Here is a 22,711-nt window from a genome sequence, read left to right as displayed (position 1 = left end):
AAATGGTCCATAAGTGTTCTAAATATTTTATGATACTTGATACTTAAAGGTTTCAAAACCTTATAATAAATTAATGAAAAGTATTGATAGCGTTACAGTTCCTCTACCTTGCTTATTATTCTGAGAAAATTACTTCTGGAAAATAAATTGATAGGACTGAGAGGGCTAAATAAATAAAACAAACACTTCAATTAGAAAAAAAGTATTCATCTGTATTACAATACAGAGTGCCTCTGAGACTGAAAAGGCATGTAGATACCAATCAGAAATTCATCCAGCCATCTCAGGAGACAGGAGAGGTACTGCACATATTGTGAGAAATTTAAAGTGCTTCTAGCAAAATAAGGAATGTTCAGGCAGGTCCATTAAAACAAACAAACAAACAAAGCAACTTCACCAAAAAATAACTGTAAATCTATTCGTTTGGGTAAAACAATCATCTGTGTCTACTCATGCATGCTATCTGCTCTCGTTGCTGACGCTCCTGTCAATCTGAAGTTGAGAGGTAATGGCCCTGTGATTCAGGGAAACTGCTGAAGTGTGTACTCAGGCTTCAGTTTGAGAGATGGGTTCATTTATCATCGTAATAAGCTATTACCATTGATAGGTCACAACTCATTGAAGAGACAGTCAGTCTAATTGGCTCAATTCAGTTAGCTGTGGATGTGCCTCAAGGAGATGAGTGGTGCTTTGCAGGTAATATTCAATCACCCAACAAACCACTTGTTTAATAATTCATCACAGTTCAGATTGGGGTTCTAGCACATGATTATCCCTTCAATATGCCAAATACCTGATCTTAACCCTTTTGTCTCTTGAGTCCACGAAGACAAAGGCAAATTCATTCTGTAGCTAAGGTAACCCTCTCTTCTTAGTGAATTCACTTAGTGAATTTCCACTGAGGTTTGTTTTCAAAATAAATTTATTGTTAGCTAGAGTCTGGTTTTGGAAAATAAAATCTTTGTCCTCATCATTCTCTTCTGCTAAAGATCAGTTTACAGTATATAAACCTAATAGGAGTGTAAAGGAATGGAGCTCCTTTTGCCTTCTAGAGATTTAATGATGCAGTATGGTTCCATTCAGGAATCTTTAGCAGTCAGGTAATGGTAGGATAGATGAGAAAGATGGAATCGTGTACATAAGACCCAGGACCTACATGGTATAAAGTATGCTTCATACTCTGTTCAGATACTAGATCAAACCAAGAGTAACTCATAATATTAATATATTTAGAATAATGAATCTACAAAAAAAAAAAAAAAAAGTCAAAGCTAAAACGATAATGATCATTATTGTGCTACGTTCTTGTCAGTTCTGGTTCCCATTTGATTTTTCAATTTTTGTAAGCATATTGCAACCATATTGAAATCTTCTTTTGTTGAATGTTTTCAGGTTCTATTTCTACCGTCAGTTCAATAGTGGTGTGGTGGTTAGCCTGGACAATAGCCAAACATTCACCTTACCTCTTGCTCACTCCCTTTTCTCCTGTTATGGGGAGAAAATGGAAGGTGAAAGGACTCATGGATCAAGACAAATATAGTTTAACAAGAAAAGCAAAAGCTGCATATGAAAGCAAAGCAAAAAAAAAAAAAAAAAAAAAAAAAAAGGATTTATTCACTACTCCCCTTTGTCAGGCAGATTCCTGGAAAGCAGGACCACAGCACATGTAATAGTTATTAGCGAAGACAAACGCCAAAGTCAAAATCATGACTCCTTCCTCCTTTTCCTAATGCTTCACTGCTGTGCACAACATGATATGGTTAGGGAATAACTCTTTGGCCATTTTGGGTCAGCTGCCTTGGCTGTGTCTTCTGTCAATCTCTTTCTCACCCCCAGCCTACTGTTTTGGAGATTGGAGAGAAAGCCTTGATGCTGTGCAAGCTCTAGTCAGCAAGAGCCAAAAGACTGTTTGATCAGCATTGCTTTAGGCACAAATGCAAAGCACAACAACATACAGGTTGCTATGAAGAAAGATAACTCCAACCCAGACAGACCCGGTACAGGTGTAAAAATCAGATGTTAATAACAAGCTATCTGAAGAGTAGAATAGTCTGCCCTTCTCTGTTGTTTTAGTATTAAGCTCAAACATACAAAAATTAGGATTTTGATAATTAACTTTTAGTTGACTAACTGGAAATTTGGTGAGTATGGAGTATCACCCTCTGAAAATTAGACTTTATAAGAGACTTGCAGCGTACTGGGCCTACCATTCACCAATCATTTATGAATTTATGAAGTCAAAATATACAGAATTTACAAAATTACTCATTTTTTTATTATAACTAGTTGGGGAACTGGTTATTTCTTCCTATAAACACATGCAGAATAAAAGGAAAAGCAGCTTTTTGTTATACACTTTGATGTCAGTTTCACTTTGCTTTTTATAAGGACATCTTAATTGAATTTGTACCCTTTTCAACTGCTGATAAACCACTCTCCTTTCTTCTACATCCTGGATTAGTAATGGTGTTTTGTGTTTTAAAAACAAGCGACTCTTGCCTTTAATTACTCTCAATCAAATTTGAAAAGATACAATAGAACAATATTTTGTTCTACAAGTATACAACTTTTTTTGGTAATGGTAATGGATGTAAGATGCCTTTAACAAATTTATTTAGTTGAATTAGATCTATCAGATCCATAAACTGATTAAAATATCACATCATGCTACATACAGTAAGATAAATATAAGTGTCACATAAATTCATGTCTTAATTGCATCCATACACAGGTGAGTAGGCTCTTGGATTTGAGCACCTATGGCCACTGGATTGGTCTTAAGAGTCCTAAATGACACAAGGCAAAATTAATCAATCAAATATAGGCACCAAAACTTATTGGCTTGAAAATATATGAAATAAAGCAGTGCTAATTAATGTAAAATAGAAATAATGGAACTTATCTATCTTTTGGAGATTCTATATGTGAAGAAGATTCTGAGATTGTCCAATGCAAGACTACTGAGCATGACAGACTTTATAAACAATATAGCACAGACTGAAAGTAATATGAATAGTTTATATAAATGTTTGTTTCTCTCAAGTACCAGCAGAAAATCTCAGTACTTTTGCCCTTCTATCTCCTGCTTTGTAAATGTGGAAAAAAGTAGAACACCACAAAATTACAAAAATAAAGCTCAGCAGTATCATGAAGTTTTACTAATGATTGGTAAATTCAACAATTTCAATCACATTCTATTTCAAGTTTTAATTTTTACCCTGTTTGTCATTCTTATACGCAGAGAATGACCTTTCAGTAGCTCTTATGTATAGCCTTTTGGTGATGGACTTAGATCCTTTCATCACACTCCTGCGCAACTCAGTATCAGCTGGATTTCTGGACTATAAATTCTGATTAATATAACCAGTTGAGTTGAGCAAAACTGCATTAAACTACTGTGGTCAGCAAATAACTTCAAGTATCTTTTTACAAAGCAAAACCTTATTTGAAAAACATCAGAAAAACATCTGAAGAAAAAAAAAACACTGTATATCCTCCCCTTCTATAAAATTCAGTTGTCCTTTGTAGTCGTCAGTAACCACTATTCAATTTAGCTGCCTCTAGCTTAGGAAAAGCATGTTGAACCATTGTCACCATGTTTTGTTGTGTGTTGATTAGCACTCACTACAAATCATCACACATTAGTTCTTTTGAAGTCACCGACTTTTTCTTCTGCTTTGTTAGATCCATCAGTATTTTAGTATTTGGGATCAGAGATAAGAAGAGTAAGACTTTTCAATCTAGCAAGCAACTTACTGTCTTCTCTATTTCCTAATGCCCCTCAGTATTCTTTCTCTACTGTTTACATCCCTTCTTTTGTGAAACTGTTTTATTCCTTGCTTGTTTCTCCATTTTTCAACTGCCACTATTGATTAAAACCCTTGCCTTCAAGGCAGACTTGGGCAAGCAGGTAATGTAAAGAGATTTATGAAATAATTTCACCAACAATAAATTTTCTCTTTTCTCTACAGTAGTATAAGATGATTTTAGTACAAAGAAATTAAATGTATCATGGGATACCTGAAATACTGCAGTCAATGGACTCAGCTAGACAGATTCAGAGTTCCAGAGTTCTGTTCCAACTCACTTCAAAGGTACAAAGAGGCTCTAATAGTCTACTAGGCATCCTTAGTTTTTATTGCAATCACAATAGCTGTATTTGAACTGTCCCAAGGGGCTATCCAAACACCATTAGAAAGAATTAAGGAGAAACAAGGTTTGCAAAAATTACTTATGTCTTGGTGGGTTGGTGTTATTTTTGGTGTGTCATGGGTAGCTGAACGCCAATTAGGATAGTCCTGATATTGTTTAACTTGGGAATCAGACAAATTCTGGCTATCTATGAGAGAATGTATAGATGTACCATTATCTCATTTCTTGTTGCCATGCTGGGAGAATATTTCAGCACAGACGAAGAATCTAAACTAAACTGCTTAGTACAAATTAAGTAAACGTAAAGGAAGAATCAGTCATTTGTGGTTGAGACCTTTAAAATGTTTTGCTCTTCAGTTGTATTCTGATTATGTCTGTCTCATCCTTCAGTATCTGAATTTGGCTTTTATCTCACTTTTCAGAAGCTATAGTGAAGTAAGTGCTAATAAAGTAAGCAGCACACTTGGAGTAAGTTGAAGATCGCTTCATACCATTGCCCGAATCTGATCTAATTACCATGGTGACTTAGTTTCAGTCAAGGCAATTTAGATTGTGATGTAAAATAAAATACATTATTTATATTAGGTTATGATTTACTTGTTAGAAAAATAAAATAAATCAATAAACTAAATAAGCTGCTTTTTTTTTTTCCCAGAAAAATGCATTCAAATGTGAACGCCAAAAGATACTAATTTAGCTGTTTTTACAAGAACTATTTTTCTTTAGGTTCAAATGAATCATCTTAATTTTTTGCCATGTGTTGGCTGTGGACACAAATTTAAAAAGTCTGAGGATCTGCAGCAACTGTGAATAACTTCAGTGATGTTACACCAAACAGAGATTTTTGGAATATTATGTGCTGCTGCTATCTACTCGTATTTTAGCACACATATGGATAATGTGCGAATAACATAACTTTCACTTTGCTCAAACTTACAAGACGTTAAGAATCAATAAATGACTGCATTAAATTGTTTTTTATAAGTCATTCAAAACACAGTCACATTCCCTACTCCATCCCCTCCTTACTTTCCCCAGATTAGATGTTGTTACAAAGTCAAATCTGGGGCTGAAACTCATTTCTTTGCAGAGGGTATAAATTAGACAACTTCATCACAAGGTGCTGGACTTCTGTTACTGTGGGAAAATCCCTCAGACAATCAGCAGCTCCTTCAAACACTGACATTATGTTACAAAATGACAGACTCAGGCTTGGGCAACCCATCTACACTAGCTAACCAAACCTTCTACCTGAGTGTTTAAATTCTCCTTGTAAACATGTGAAAGAAATAAATATCTTTTAAAGGCACACACAATGGGAGAACACAACAGACAACATAAATTTCATTACCTCAATTTCCTGACAATAAAAGTCGTACAGATATATACTCCAAAAATAATTAAAAAATAAAAATTAAAAATAAAATAATAAAATTAGTGCTGGCTCAGCTTAAGATACAGCTGTCTGTTGAAATTATGTAGGCTATGTCAGTCATGTTTTTCCTGAGAGGCCAATGAATTTAAAAACAACATGATGGTAGAAAAATGTAGCTTCCACCAAAAACTTATTTTGCATCTTATCCACTTATACTGAAAGGTGTTAAGTTAGATTTTGCACCTTTTTGAAGCAGGCAGTAGGAGCAAGAAAAAGATTTGGGGATCTACCTAACTCAATCACGTCCTATGAACTACAAAGTCTTGATATCTAAAACCATGACAATACTAGATGAAGCTTTCTTGGTTTAGATACATTAATAATTTAGGACAATTGATCCTGGCATTTCTGTTCCAGCTGATTATTGTATTATTTATGCTTCTTTATGTTTTGGGTTTCAACTCTTCCTCCCCCCCCGGGAGCTGTAGACTGCAATTTTCTTTGCATTATTCTGCTTTTTGCACCAGAATTGCCTAAGAAATGAAAACAAATGGAAGGAAATAAACATAAAAGCCACAAGGACCTGGTTTATGATTATTCTATAATTCAATATTTAATCCTATGAGGTATTCTGAGCAGTCTGCAATAGATAATATGTTACAAAGAAAATGCTGCTCCTCCATTCTAGTCTTTAGCTTTCCACAGCAAAGTACTTTTTAAAGGCTGATAGATTTTTGAAATTTGTACATATTGGCTACAGGCTTATTACAGTGTCTTCATTTCTGGAATCAAAGAAACATTGACTTTTGTAAACCAGCAAACAGTTTTCACAGCTAATTATGAAAGAAACAACAACAACAACAAAACCAGGCAAAATAAATGAAGTGGCAGGGTTAAGTGGAACAAATCCCCTTACTGTTCTGCATGCTCAGACTACACAAAACTTTCAGTTGCTGTCTGGGTTTTCACTAGAGGTCAGAGAAGGAACAATATATTCACCATATGTCTGCTTAAAAGAATATGGACTTGACAAGCACAATGGTTTAGAATTTTTCCATGTTAACAGACTTTCAAGATTTAATCTTCTTTTTTCTTTTTCTTTGACTTTCAGTATACTGGGATTTCATGAAGGACCAAATTAAGTTAACTTTACTCACACTGAATGGGATCATAGTGTACAATTAGTCCAAATGACTACTGCAATATTATATTTGATGAAAGAAACTGCTCAATCTTAGCAGGACCTGTTAGTAAGCAAATGGTGTTTTGAAGCTTCTTGTTTTAGAGCTTCTCTCACGTTGTTTGCAATCTGAGTATTGGCAGCAGCTGCTCAAAACGTAGACAGAGATGTTAGAGTATGAGTTATCTATGTCCTTCCTGTATGGCTACTGGGTGTTTAAATTTAATGTTCAGAGACCTGGATTCTAGGACGTCTTCTGCCTAAAGGCTGAACTAACCTCTACATGCTGCCTAAGAGCACTGCCCTAACCACCTTAAAGTGGCAGGGTATATTCTTCACCTTCATAGTTAAAGTTGGGCCTTAGATAAGAAAGTAACATATTTGCAGCAGCAGACAGAAAACAAAGCGGAAAGACTTCCTCTAATCAAAGATGGATACCTCCTTACAGAATCTCAAGTGGTCTCAGATACCCCTCATGTTTTGGGGGGCAGGGGACAGCAAAGGGGGTTATATGTTTAGATATGTTCCATATTGTGCTTATGATGGCTACTTGTAGGTGGCTTCTCAGCATAGAAGTTATCAAATTATTTTTGCAGAGATACCAAAGGAAATGAGGCAGAGCATATACATACTGCAAGACTTCAAAACATCATGGATGCCTAGACCTTCAATATTGACTTTAAAGAAATAGATGCTTCAAATCACCCTGCTGACTTTAGTACCTAATTTTTCATTAATTTTATACTCTCAGTGCTCTGATCATACAGCATCAGACTCTAACTTGTAACGCTTTCAGACCAATTTATAGAAATATTTTAGCATGGAGACAAATTTAATACACACTTACAGGTTGGTTATCAAAATAAATTAAGAAACTGCTTACAGAAACAATTCATGTTTTCAAATACCTAACAATTCAGTTAGAGATGATAGAATTTTTCAGTAACTAGAAGCTTGAATGGACCATAAGTTCTGATTGCTCTAATCCTTAGTTCAGTAGGGTATCATAAGATAGGCAGGTAAGAAGATAAACTATTTTTTGATACCTACTAAAACTTTGATACTAATCATTTTAAATCTGTTCTCCCAAATTATTCCCCAATTGCTAGAAATAAAATTCCTCCAAATTACTCTCAAACTGCATTCGGCATCAAAAACAGAAACAGACTTCAAGTTTTCGGTTCAAACAGATATTATATGGTCAGATGTAAAATAGCTGGCTTTTTTTTTTTTTTTTTTTTTTTTAAAAAAAAAAGGAAGAGAAAAGAAGTACCTGTATTCGATCTATATTTGTCCAAAAAAGTTCAAGCTTTTTTAGTGGCATGGATGTTTAGAAGAGTGAAAGGATACAGCGATGTTAAAATAATTTGAATAATTTGATTATTCTTCCTTTGACATAAACAAGAATATTGTACCATCTATAGCCTCCTGTTATTTATAATTTCTCCTTAGAGACACAGTCAAAGACCAGTATCACATAGTCTAATGTCATCCAGATTTAGAAACACAAAAAAAGAAAGCTGAAGGTTGCACACTAAGGAGCATCCCACTTATAACACTTTTTTTTTTTTTTTTTTTTTTTTTTTTTTTTTTTTAATCCAAAAGAAGCATTTGGAGATGGATGTAAAACAAGCAGATAGCATACATATGGCAATCAACATTGTGGAGGCTTAAGCACAACATGCCAATTTTATATTAAAAGAAATCCTTTAAATAAGGTTTTTCAGCTATATTTAAAGACTGGGAAATGCAGCATGGTTACTACCTTTTGGAACCCAATTCTATTTTGGGAATACTACTTAAGAATAGTAATTTTAACAATAAAAATAAAACAGTTTTCTGTGACACAAGGCTTATGTATTACAATAGAAGTTTACAACTTGATATATGATTTCCTAAATCATTCTCTACTTTTTCTAAGACAAAAAAAATTCCTAATGACGGTTGCCTGCTCAGAGATACCAATTATTATACTACCACACAGCTAGCAATCAGTCTGAGGAAAGGGTGTTTTTATCCATTTCAGATGTTTGGTTTTATTTGGTTTCATCTGTTCAGAGAAATATTTTATTGAGTTTACAAATAAGGACTCGCAATATTCCATCCCCATAGCATAAATCATATGGGCTAAGCGTGTCTTTATGACTATAATTTACATGATGCAACATGACAGTTAAGATGTACTGTGGTAATTTGTGAGTGTTTTCAGTATTACTGTAGTATCAAAAATTTATATAGCTCAGTTATTAAGGCAAATTGTTTCATTCATACAGAGATGTCTGACAGTAACCACAAAGGACCTCCAAATTACACAGAAAAAATATCTTCCACATTCAAATGATTTGTGCACATTCTTCTTATTATTTTGCTCTCTGAAAAGAAGCAGGATGAAATTCTGTATGTAAAAGTATCAATTCATATCACAGGGTAAGTTCACCAGGTATGGAAAACTGTATAAAAAACTCTCCCTTGTCCAACTAAATGAGCTTGACTATCTTTAACAATTTATAGCCATGAACAGGATGCCCAATTCTTTGGAATAATGCTATTTAGTTTCCACATGCTCACTTACCTTCTGTCATGTTGATTTTCAGCCAGCAGGAAGAAAATAAATAAATAAGAAGTTGACTAGCTCTAAGAGACTACAGTGGAAAATACGCTCGTGTGTTAGGGTTAGCATTTCAGATAACATTTTATCATAATTGGGATTATGGAAAATGGAAAGCTGTTTGTCTTAATGTTTAGGACTCATTCAGTCCTCAGTTTTACACTTTGGCAAAAAAAAAAAAAAAAAAAAAGAGAAAAAAAAGAGAGAGAGAGAGAGGGAGAGAGGGGGAGACAGAGAGAGAGAGAGAGGTGGGGGGGGGGGGGGGGGAAGGGGAGAGAGAGAGAGAGAGAGAGAGAGGTCATAATGGTGAAAAGCCCAGACATCAGACCACAAAGGCACCCAAGATTTTAGAAAGCAAATATTTGCCTTAAATCTGCAAGGCATGAATATGTGTGTATGTGCACACATCCACACGTGTAGATTTGGATAATTATATGCATTAGAACTGGCACAGAGCTCACAACAGCATTTTCCAAGTACTAGGGCAGACAGCTCCCCACACAAGCTTCTTGCCAAACATTAAAGTTTTGTAACACACCCCCACAACATCTGATACACAACTTGCATCTATGAAAAGCAGATGAGGGAATGGGTTTTCAAAGCTGAGGACAAGGTGGGAAGAGAACAGGACAAGCTGAACTGCACACCAGCTAATTCATTCAAAAAACAATGCTGCAAACTGTACAGACTACTCTAATACGTGACAGCAGAAGCCAAAAAAAGGCTCAAGGTCAAAGATACTTAGATAATTTTCTCTGCATATATTTTTTGCCTCACAAGGACACTCCACATGCCTCATTCCTTTCTACTTGCACTTCTGCTGGTCAAATAGCTATCCAACTTAATCTTCCATCAATTCCACCTCCCTCCAAAGCCTTACTTCTTTTCTCTCTCTGTAAATCAAATTAACATTTAGGCAAGCACCATCTGCACTTACTTTGTTGCCCAAATAAGAACTGGGTGCACTCCAATAATATGTCTGTGGCAGTACTTTACGTGCAGCCACATTGCTGATGCTGAGCTGCTGACGTCCGCCACTATTCTTTTGTTTGGGAGTAACTCTGATGAGACCCGGTAAGCCAGCTAGATACCAACCATTCATGTCTTCTATCTATGATGACAGAAAATAAAAAACAAAACAAAACACATTTTACAGTCAGAATCAAGACATCAGTCATTTCAATAGTCAAAACCTCTCATTCTTCCATTTTTAAAAAATTGACTGTGATTTATATGATTAATAGCAGTTCAAAAGCCAAGGAAATATAAGGGTAATAACAATAAAAAATTACCTTATTGTTTGCAATTGGGAGTTATAACTCCTGAGCAGTTTGTCTGAAGTATGTATTGTATGCAAGTATTTGCTTTCACAGTTTTGCATCATACAGAGAGAGGAGGAAATTCTATCTTACAATCTTTTGCATAACTATAATTCCTCTGAATATTGTACAAGTTTACAATAAATAATATCAGTCACAGAGAGTATAGAAGATGAGCTGACAAATGGATGCACATTTTCTGATTGTAATAGACTACTTAATTCATAATATATATATATATTTATTATAAAGCCTAACAACTTTCAATTTTAAATATACACTTTTTTTAGAAAGTCAAAACAAAGCTGAAAGCCCCAGAACTTGAGTTTTTGAATCAGCAGAGAGGTGCATACTGTTCATACAAGAATGGTTTCCGGAGCCTGGATACAACCAGAACAATAAAATAGCTCAGCTGTGGGCTGGAATTTTTTCCAGATGCTAACATGTAAATGAGCACACCAGGCACATGATTTTACTCAGATTTCCAGCATACAGTACTGCTGAGACCAGGAGCTACCAGACCTGGAACATATTTCCCAAACTAGATCTACAGACATGAATATGTAGCATACATCCGTTATAGTAGATTCAGTGTTTAAGCTTTGAGAACTAATATATTTGCATGCTAGAGACATTTTTCTACAGTACCAATAAGAACAGTAGGTTCTTCTCACTTCCACATATTTTCCTAGGGATGCAGTATGCAAAAGAAATTCACTCAAAATACCCCCAGTAAGGCATCCCTTCTCTTTATGTAAACTGTTTGTTGTACATCTAATGCTTCAAAATTCTTAATTATTTCAAGTCTAGAAATCTAATAATGACCTGCAAAAGTGGTCGCTCTATTATATATTGCATTTAACTAAGTAGTGATTATGTTTGCATGTGCCTGGACTGTGTTTATGCACATGGCTTCATTTGTGACATTTATAACTTCTTTTGAAATTTTCATTATTCAACTACACTTCTTCCAGAATGTTTTCACAATTAAGCAAATATAATTTATAAGCCTTTTCTTTTCAATAAATGAAAAGATGTATGGGGCACAAAACAAACAAACAAACAAACAAAAAAAACACACATGATTTTATAGTAAGATGCACTTTGTTAACAATGGACAGTGAGAATATACAAAAACACAAAACCAATGGCATATACTGATATGGTAGGATTTTTCTTACACTTCTGTAGGTGAAGTGAGAGTCTGTGCAGACACTTGTTTTCCCAGAGCAGAAACATTCCTCACAGCCTTTGGGATTATTTTGCTGCAGATTGAAGAAACCTGGTTTGCAACGATCACAGTTTTCTCCTTCAACATGTTCCTGAAAATGCACGTTGGAATATATTACTTACTTTAGTTGTCACACATGAGAACCTGAGATAACCAGCTTTATACTCTCTTTTGCTCTGATGCAGGACTAAAAAGACATTTATAGGAAGCACTGTTCTTATTTGTAAATATTAGAACTATATCCTTTATAAAATGAGTTACTACACCTGCACATAAATAACAGAACACAGAATTTGGACACCATAAGATTTTTAATTCTTCTTCTGTATGAATACATGCACTTGATTTCAGGGAATAATAAAGTTTAACTCTTGTATGCTTAAGGGAGTGAAAAGGGAAGGAAGTATGGGACACATGTCAACCTTAGTTTGTACATATGGCTGATAAAATCAACATTCACAATTGACACAAACTACAGGTACACAGTATTAGTTGCAGGAGTCATTCAACATATCCATTTTTCAGTGGTCTATTCCTTAGAGCTGAATCCAGGATAAATCCTGGAAAAGGGCTGCATTTTCTCTTTCCATAACCACATATGTTTGCCAGCCAAACAGCCAGATCTGTAAACTCTTCTATGTGGAAAGCAGGCACTTAACGTACATGAAATATTCTAAACTTAGCATTTAGTAATTATGTTTTTATTAGAAAGCTTGTAACATGAAGAAAGTCCTGCTATCTTGACCAATTAATCAGTTTGTCCTATACACAAAGATAAAGCTCGTTAGAAGTATGCTGCAAAATGTTCATGATATGGCATGTGCTTAGAAATTCTCTCTATATATATTTATTCTATATATTAATAATTAATAATATATTCTCTCTCCCTATATATATATTATATATATATATATACATATGTATATATATATATACATATATATATATATATATATATATATTTTTTTTTTTTCCCAAGAAAGGCCAGAAAATTCTTTCCTTTTCAAAAGTGTTGTATACAGTTTATCTAATCCTGAAAATATTATATATAGTATGCACACAGGACAAAACTATGGGCTCCAAGTCAACAGAGAATGAAAACATTATGAAAATCCTGCCCACACTGTGTAGTCTAAGCTTGCTTGAAATATACTGCTCAGAAATAAGTTCATCAAAAGTCATTTGATAACCTTCTGGCTAAGATGTAGCAAACATGGAGAAGATAAGGCAAAGCCATGGGGAGAAAGATGCATTAAGAATAATGGGGAAATAATGGGGAAAGGGTAAAGACAAAGAAGGAGATCAAACAAAAATATAAATAGGTTTTCACCACTACTTATACATTAAAAACACATATAACAAAATATCTTTGTTCTATCTCTATGACTGTGTTGTTTCTATTCTTCCTTTCAATAATGTCATATACAGTCTGTTGAACAAACCCAAAATCTTTTTAATACTACTCAAGGCCATCAGTAACTTTTACCTTTGACACCTCATTAATTTCAATGATGGTATTTTTTACATTTTCACCAACAATCTTAGGGTTAAGCAATGTCATAGGTATGATAAAATCACCCAGCTATTCATGTGAAAAGTAACTGTGGGATAACATCTGGGAGCTTGCAGGAATACAAATGCTCTTACACAATTCTAGAAACAACAATCAAGAACTCTGGTCCTACAAGTTTCAGACCTTGCTGAAGTGCTTGGTGTGTACACATTGGGAAGGTGAAAATAAATAAATAAATAAATAAAAAGAAGAGAGAGAGCTGCAAAGCAAAAGTTTTTGTTTAAATGAAAATCTGTCCTACTCTGCAGTCATAAGCAGAGTAGGACAGCTTTTCAGTGAGTAAAACCTGTATAATTCTTCTGAGTAAATAGCAAGTTTGCTGAATAATAGACACATAAAACTCAAAGTTGGAAAAGAGATCTAACCTACCCTTCAGCCAAAGAAGCAATCTTTCTATAGACTAATGTGTTTCTTAATACTTTGTTCAGTCTAGTTTTAAATTAACAGAAATGAGACTTTGACCATATATCTTCAGGAAACTTTCTGCCTCAATCAGTGTAAAACAGGGATTACTACCTGTGCCTCACCTTTTTAGACTTCAGTTTCCTCTGGCTAATGTGGCAAAGATAACAAGCTCATGACCACTTGGTAACATTTTGGTGCTCATCCTAAGAACTTTTTCAGCAGTCAATTTCCTTAACAAGAAAACTATCTTTAGTAAATTTCAGAGCTCATTGAAATTGAAAGATGTGATTAAAAGGCAAGCATTTTTCCTCAGACCTGTTCTTAACTTGTCCAGACATCCCACTTTATTCTTCTTATGGAGCATAGCTAATCTGGTGATTTCAGGGTCCCTTTGATCATAATCCGCTTTGATTTGAATTTGAAGATTGCTAGTGAAAATAAGTTTGTATGTATCAGTATCTCAGCTATCTGCAATGGGTATCATTTTTCCCCCATATGCACTTAAAAAGCAGTTAGAGGAGTGGAAAGGAGGCAATGGATGACCACAAAGTAGGTCACCAGAAGCATGGACTCCTTGGGATAGGAACAGTATCTCTATTCTCTGTTTGTTTGGTATTACAGAAATAATGTCATAATAGTAAGAACCATTCAGCAGTAGTTATCTTGTATTTAGCATATGACATCTTCACCACTCTTTCAAGCCAGAATATAATAAACCCTGATCTTGTAGACTTGATAGCTAAGAAATTAGAACTCTGATATGGCTAGATTTTATTTTTGACAGAAAGCATGTGACTGTTACATAAAGTGAGGGTAAGGTTAATTCTCTGATTAGATTTCAGTGCTATTCAGCTGTCACACCAGAGCTTAATGAGTATATGCAGCATGAGCTGAAGGAGTGAAGTATTTCTTGCACATTTTTGTACTTAGGGACATAATGTAAGTATTTTTAAATTCACATTTCTGTCTAATTCTGTTCCTTAAAAGCTGGAAGGAAACTCCCACAAGTATGACACACAAAAACTGACCTACTGCACAGTAAATTGTCCTTTGGGCATATGCATGCTGACTTACTAAACAATGACTTACAGACCACCATTTCTAACACTTGTATTACAGTATTTTGTGAGAAGTAGATGCATGTGTTTTTAGAAGTGTTTTCTTTGGATATAATATCAATATATTATTTGCTGGAGGTGAGTAAAGGCACACAGAGAAAACCACTCCTAAACCTTCTTCCCATAAATTAAGAAATTCATTGGTTAAAACAAACAAACAAACAAACAAACAAACAACAACAACAAAAAACAGTAAATATTCTGGAGATTTCTAAGCAACCGTCCCAAGGCAAGAAAGAATGCCCTCAGTATGGAATTTAGCAAGAAGAGAGGATTAGATCCCTAATGACAACCCTTAAAATGCAACTTTTTTGAAGTCTTAATACACCATCAGTTCAATGGATTTTATTTTTTGAGGTCATATTACAGATTATCTTTAGAGCCCACAATACTTTAAACATACCATTTCTGAGTAGTGAGGAGCGGGAATTGAAAACAAACAATTCACAAGTTTCTTAAGTATCCCTTTCTTGCAGACTTATATGACAGGCAGCATGCTACTAGATACCTATTTTAATTACAGAGTACTAAGAGTACACAGGACAATCTAAGAGTTCACAGGACCAAGAACAAGTGTTCTATGAGAAGCGACTGCCACAGACTTTAACATAGCTAGGTAGGATAGTGGAACACCACTGTATGATAGAACACCAGTGACTGCAATCTTTCAATATCATTAATATCTTCTTATGGCTCAGAAGAATTAAACGTCCATACCTTACAGATGCAGAGACCTACACAAGGGTCAACATTCATACTGCCTTTCAGCGAGCAGTTGCAGGGCTGGCAGTCAGGATATCCTACATAACCCAAGGCACATCTATCACAGTGTTCTCCTGCAAAGCCAATCTTGCAGTGACAGAAACCAGGCAACATATCTATGGGAAGAGGGAAAATGCATGAGACACATTTAATTTATCATTATTGTTATCAAATATATGTGTTAGAGTGCTCAAAGCAACATCTTCCGTAGGTGTAACATAAAGGTGTTGACAGTGGGTCAACCATACATTTACTTAACTCATTATCCTGTCTGAGAGCAGCCAGAATAAAGCAAATAAGAACAGAAAAAGTGCATAGTTATTTGAATTCTGAGCTTTCAGAAATCTGAATATTAGAGGTCTTTTAAGCTGAAACTTATCCCTAAACCCTTGCATCTAACAATCCCTGGAAAAACTTCTATTAAATTGCCTAATTGACTTTGAACATGCTTTTACTTCCAGAATCCATAAAACTCTCTATCAGTTACTTGTGCATTTAGCCATGTGTAGTGTGAAATAAAACACTGATGTATGCTAAATCTGTATTTATTGCCCTTTAAATGTCATATCATAGAAAACAGCAAGTAACCATTCCCTACTCACTTTCTCCATGGAATCTGTGATTTCAATGTATCTCTAGCATATCCTACATGACAATTTTAATTCATATGCCAAAAACTGATAAGCCTATATAATATCTCTTTACAAAGAAACTGCTTTGTATAGATGAAAATCCCTATTGTCCTTCCCTGCACCATTTCCAGTTCTAATAAATTATTTAAGGAAAAGGCAGGGAATAGTGTGGACTTATAAATCATGGCAATTTTTTCAGTGTTGTTTTTAAACTATTAGTTATGTTTCCTAAGGCTTTGTTGATCTCCTGCTACTGCTAAGTCAGCACTGAGATGATACATTCAGGGCACAGTCCAAGGTAATTGTTAAGAGCTGTTTTGCAACTGCTAATGCCTAATTCAGAAATCACTAAAATCAATGTATAAGTAGAACTATTTTTTTTCTCTGTTCTGCTTTTCATTTAATTTCTACAAAATTTTATCAGTTATCTTATTGCCCATCCACTGACTATCTTGAGATCTTTCTGAACATTTTGCAGTTCTTTCATTTTTCTGTGCTAAAAGATTTTGTACTTGCAAACTTTGTCACCTTCCTACTTGTCCCTTTTCCAGGTTAAATATGAATATTCTCAGCACTTCGTATTGATCATCACTGTGAAAATGGTCCATTTATTTTCTTAACCAAGTACTCATCCATGACAGAACCTTTCTTCCTCATTCTATTACACCTTCTTTCACAGTCTTTGGTGAAGGTCTTTGTCAAAACTTTTTGAACATCAAAATCCAATATTAATCAAAATAGATTTAGGTCCCATATTCATTGACTCCTTCAAACAGAGTAATAAGGCACACTGTCTTCTACAAAAAAAAAAAAAAACAAAAAAAAAAAAAAACAAAACAACAACAAAAAAACTGCTCTGGAGTTTAGCCCATTTTAGCTACAGGTTGTTAATCATATAAATCCTTTATTTTAGTTCTACTGATTTGTTTGATACAGAAATCAGACCTCTGAATTTTAGTTTCCTGGAACCCTCCACCATTCTTTTAGTAACTTGATAAACAGTTCATATTTATATAATATTAGCTTAGGTTTTAGAAAGTACTATAAATTATATAATATAAGTTATATTATATAATGCTTCAGCAACTTCATTTTTAATTCTGCCCCAAAGCCATGGATAAATATAATATATGCCTGATGAATTTTTATTATTATTCATTTATCAGTTTGCTCTGACACTGACACTTCTGAGACATTTATTCCAACTTGTACCCATGAACAAAGATACTCAAGTGGGAAATTCCCTGAGCTCTTCTATTCACTGATGCAAAGAATTCGTCTATGTCCTTTTCTTTCTTGAGATCTCCAATTATAATTGATTATACCTTAATCATATTTAACTATTACTGAATTTCAGTGTCTAGCAGTCTTTTAGATTCTGATTTATCTGAAGTTTTTCTTAGCAACATTTAAGCATTTAGCAAAGTATTCCTAATATTTTAACATGTGACTAAGTGCATGACCTTACAGAATTTGTCACAATTTATGTCCTTTACTATTATCCCCTGTTGGATAATTATAATTTTATTTTTTTTTTCAGGGAGATTCTTTTCAGCATTTAAATTGATTTTTTTTTCTAGTTTAGTTATGTTGCTTGCATCATTTAGAATTAGAAGAATGCATCTTCTCTGAGTGTCTAATAGGCAGGCTTGCCAGGCTAAGGCTAAGAATCTTTGGATTGTTCTTTTTGATTTTATTTTTAAAAGATTCCTTGTTTTAATTAATTTGTTCTTTAGGGAGGCCTTTTCACTCCTACAAGGATGTAGAATTTGAAGGCTCTTCAAGAAACAAGTTTTAAAACTCATGCATAAATACAGAGTTGCTTCCCTTTTTACAGTTTCTCTAACTAGATTTTTGAAGAAGCAGTCACCTATAGGAGTTTGATATTATATTATTTGTTAATCTGTACGGCGATAAAATTCAGTCTGTCTTCTCTAACACTGTCACCTCTTTGATCTTCTGTAGCACATCATATTAACTGTCACCTTCTTGATCTATCCTAATTACATATGAAGCTTCAGTACATGAAGTCTGTTACTTACTATCACTAAACCATGTGCTCCATAGGTTTTGATGCCTATGGCCCAGCTGCTTTCCAAATTTCCAAGTGACCCTCTCAGCTAGCCACTTTTTTTCAGTGTCCCATCAAGAACCTTCCTTTCTTCTCTTTTCTTTCTCTGCAACTCAGGAAAAGAGACCAGGATTGGAAACTCCGCTGTCACCAGCCCCCTTTCTTATGCAGTATGTACCATAGTTGACATTCATCTGTTAAGAGACTTCACGTGCCACACCAGAGAGAGAGGAAACTGTGGAGACTTCTAGCAATCATATATTCTTTCAGCTCTTATGTGACATGGTAAGTCCATATTTCTTATTTGGCTCAGTGTCCTCTTTAATTTACAACACTATCATGCTGGCAGGATCTAGGCTCTCATTTCTACATAGCATGCAAATTCCTGTCAGTGTCTCCCTGTTTACCTTTTACCAAGCCTCTGTAGTGCTCATTATGTCAACAGGGTAATTACATTCTGATTTAGGGCAGGTGTTTCAGGTCTTTTGTGGATGTTGTTTTAAAGAACTAACATTTCAGTAGAAGTACATCTTATGCTTTAGGTCTATTTCTTCGTAGGCCTTGTTTGAATAGGGGTTTATTTGTTGAAGCTGTTCTTCTCTGTTTTCTACCTGAATATTATCATTTTCTGTCCTATCTTTGAGTGTACACAGGTTTTAAAAGTTCATCCTAGAGGATGAGTCATCTTGAAATACAAGCTTTATCAATCAGTTTCCTCACAGCCTACGAGTCTACACAAAATTCATGCAAAAGCACGCATCAGATCCTTGAAAAAACTTGCAATCCAAAGTCTGGCCTTGGCATTCTCAGTCCTGTTCAACAGCGTACATACCCCAAAAATAATCTCATGGAAGTCAGTGGGACTGCTTGCTAAGCAAAGCACTATGGAAGCTGAATAAAGATCAAAATGTCTGAACCTTATTTATCATACAATGTCTGAGAAAGTTTTTCAGCAAAAATAAAGACCAGTCATTGGGATTATATTATACATAAAGAGGTAGCAGGGAAAAACTTCAGTACATGATAGCATCTAAATTATGAAAATCTGCAAGTTTCCAAACTTCACAGATCTTACGAGTACTTAAAAGACAATTAAAATAGCTATTTGTTAAAATACAGCCACTACATTTTAAAACAAGAGTATTGATTTACTGAGAAAGCCTAATTACTGGAGTCTAGAGTAGTTCAGAATGTATGGATTCCATCTTCACTTCTGAATGGACAACTGCAAGTGATCACAGTGTCAGCAGTGGTCAAATTTACCTATTATTATGACTGACTGAACATGGGTGCACAAGTTTGTTTTAAAATTCAGTGCATTCTTGCCCGTCAGTTACAAAACCTGGCAATGTTTTTATCAGTTTATTTTATCAATACCATAATTTGTAAACATACCATTGACTTACTGTTTCTAACATTTTTCCACATTACTCATGAGAATACCGTATAAGGTTGCTATGAAAGAACATTTGAAAAGCATTCTTTGGGACTCAAAACCAAAAATATACAATACAATTTAGAATAATAATCTTTCATTATAGAATGATTGGTAAAATATATGAGGACAAAGTTATATTAAGCTAATCAAAATGGAAATTATAGATGTTTAAAATACAGAAATATTTCTTTTTCTCCAGAAACAATGCTTAGTCAATTATAAAGTGATTCCTTTATGCCCTTTTCTTATCTACCCAAGCCTGATGGAGCCTTTTAAATCCTCCCATTGCACTTCATCTATGTATGATACTTGTTACAAAGCTCCATTTTAATTGTTACGTACCTACAGTATTGAAACACATAGAGAATGTACAGCTTTTATCTTTACTTTCATTGAGAATTGTTCACAGCGACTTTATATCCCTGATGATTACCATATTTCCATTTTAGTTTAGGCATTTTAATGTTCCAGACTGGGTTGCTTACCAAACTTCTAAGAAATATATTCCCATCTTACACCAAGCAAACAATTTCTCCTTAAACAACCAGCCAGCAAACTCTGAGATCTATTTCAACCAGCCCAGTGTGTATTCATTCTGGTTCATAGGTGAATAAATAGATTTCCTCAGACAGATTATTCTTTCCAGCCTTTCCTTTATAAAGGTTCCCTGGTGCTTCAAACCCAACTGTGGCTGAGGGTGAGGAGTATACAGAGTAAAAAGAATTTTATCAGGGTATTGCACATAAATTTGTTAGTATTAGAGAACACTCTAATGTGCTTAAAAGCAACAGGCCTCTAACCAATTTTAGACAAATGAATGGAGTGTCAGGAAGATCAGGAGAACTTTGTTACAGCCAGGACAGAAAAAAGATGAGTTTTAGTTTTGTGAAAAATAAATAAATAAATAAATAAATAATGATAATAATAATAATAGTAATAATAATAATAATAATAATAATAATAATAATAATGAAACATTCCTTGATTTATTAGAAAGACACAGTAAACTATCTTTAGATTAAATGAGTGGAAACAATAGTGAAATAGCTAGAAAGGAAAGAAGGGGTCCAAGCAGGAGCTTGATTCCCTTCCTAGAGACATCTAGGAAAAGGAAGAGGCAAGAGAGGAATTTGCCAGCAACAAGACCAGAGGATAGAAAAGGCAGACAGAGATACATGGAACAAGGAGTTAAAGCACAGTACCACAAAATTCTGTGTAAGATGTGTTGAATGTAATACATCTGCATGGATCTTGCTTGGAATTTGGAAGTACCACCCATCATCAAGCCAGTCAGATTTAGAAAGTATAAGCAGATGTGCAAAGCAAATATGAGGGGGTTTAGATCTGTTCATTACTCAGAGGCCAGAATAAGACATTATGAAAGCTCCTAATGACACTGTTACTGACAACTAAACAAGATGGAAAAGCATCATTATCTTTTTGCTTCCTTATTAAATGACAGGCTGAATGCCTATCTATTAACTGTTTTTCAGCTGTCAGGCCCCTGCAGAATGACCCTTACAGTGGTTAGGACTGAAGGTGTGAAAGGAAAGGCTGTAACGGTAACAGACAGGAACCCAGAGACCAGACAGACTTGTTAAACACACAGGTGGGACACTGAATTTCTTTGAATTAATCCTTCTTCCATTTCAAAATTGTAGTCTCAGTATTTTACAAAAGCACTGAATGTCTGTAGTGGAAAATGTTTGAATAAAAGTTGTCCTATTTAACAGTATAAGAGTTTGCTTTATTTTGTGAAGCCTGCCATCTGTAAACTCTCCACTCTCTCCCACAGGTTTGATAGAGACATCACACGGTCTTGCTGTGTTTTTCTACCTTTGGGATGCATCTCTAATCTGCTTCCATGGTCTTTCCTATCCATCTGTGTGACAAAATGTATGGGGTGCAGACTACAAGGCTTTGGCAGTGAGGTAGGGCTGGGGCTGTCCCATGCCAGACACAGCCAGTCCCAGCCCACTCCAACAGCCCCACTGCTGTGCATGGCTGGGCCCAGCAGCCATTGGTGGGCACCTTGGGGAAGACTTTACTGAAGACTCACTAAAATGAGGCAGAGGAGTTGGGAATAAAGGAGTGTGGGTGAGCCTGGGGCATGGAGCTGTTTTTTTTTTGTTTTTTTTTTATTATTATTATCTTTGTTCCTCACTACTCAAACCTACTTAAATTGACAACAAATAAAACTGTTTTTCCTCAAGTCAAGTCCGTGACCGTAATTGGTAAGTGATCTTCCGGTCTTTTCTTGACACATGAGATTTTTCATCTTATTTTTGACCCCATCCTGTTGAGGAGGGGGAGTAAGAGAGCAGCTAGGCAGGCAACTGGCAGCTTGTCATGGTCACCCTTGCACAATATACCACTGTGACAGTAATCAGGCAGCATCATTGTATCTAGAAACTTTAGTTCTATGAACTGATATATTCAGTATGTGGTTGTTATAGTATAGTTTTCATTGATCTCTATTTCAGGAAAAAGATTGCTACGATATCTCATCAACAGATATTAATATAATTAGCCCAGTAAAAACACCTCTTAAGAACTGACCTTCAGTTTTGTTGTCTTCCTACAATATTTTCAGAGGCTGGTCAGCAAAAGGACCAGAACCGTACTGCAATCAATTGTTTCCAAAGCACAAGAAATAAATTTATAATCTATTTGCAGATAGCTTTTTTCAGGGCTATGGTTAAGAGCTTGTAATCCTACATAAATAAGATGGCACATAAATATGACACCTTTCAAGCAGATTTTTTCTAGGTTTCAAATGCAAATATGTATGGCAAAGAAAAGAGATGAAGAGATTATGATTGTACTAGCTTTAATCTCTACTGTAAA

The 22,711-nt window shown here is 34.9% G+C and overlaps 1 protein-coding gene across 2 annotated transcripts in view; it reads right to left on the bottom strand.

Annotated features, from left to right (window-relative positions):
• Window positions 1-22,711, bottom strand: part of LAMA2 (laminin subunit alpha 2) — a 388,723-nt gene that overhangs the window by 211,786 nt on the left and 154,226 nt on the right. For both annotated transcript variants that reach the window (XM_084284185.1, XM_084284186.1), the window contains exons 10-12: window positions 15,679-15,839; window positions 11,816-11,956; window positions 10,253-10,426 (exon numbers count right to left, since the gene is read on the bottom strand). In XM_084284185.1, coding sequence (XP_084140311.1) covers window positions 10,253-10,426; window positions 11,816-11,956; window positions 15,679-15,839 — 476 coding nt within the window. The remainder of the gene's footprint in view (window positions 1-10,252; window positions 10,427-11,815; window positions 11,957-15,678; window positions 15,840-22,711) is intronic.

Source organism: Netta rufina (assembly GCF_964035555.1).
Source record: "Netta rufina genome assembly, chromosome: 3".
NCBI classification, from domain to species: Eukaryota; Metazoa; Chordata; class Aves; order Anseriformes; family Anatidae; genus Netta; species Netta rufina.
Note: the sequence above shows the minus strand (reverse complement) of the source record. Positions and strands in the feature narration are given on the sequence as shown.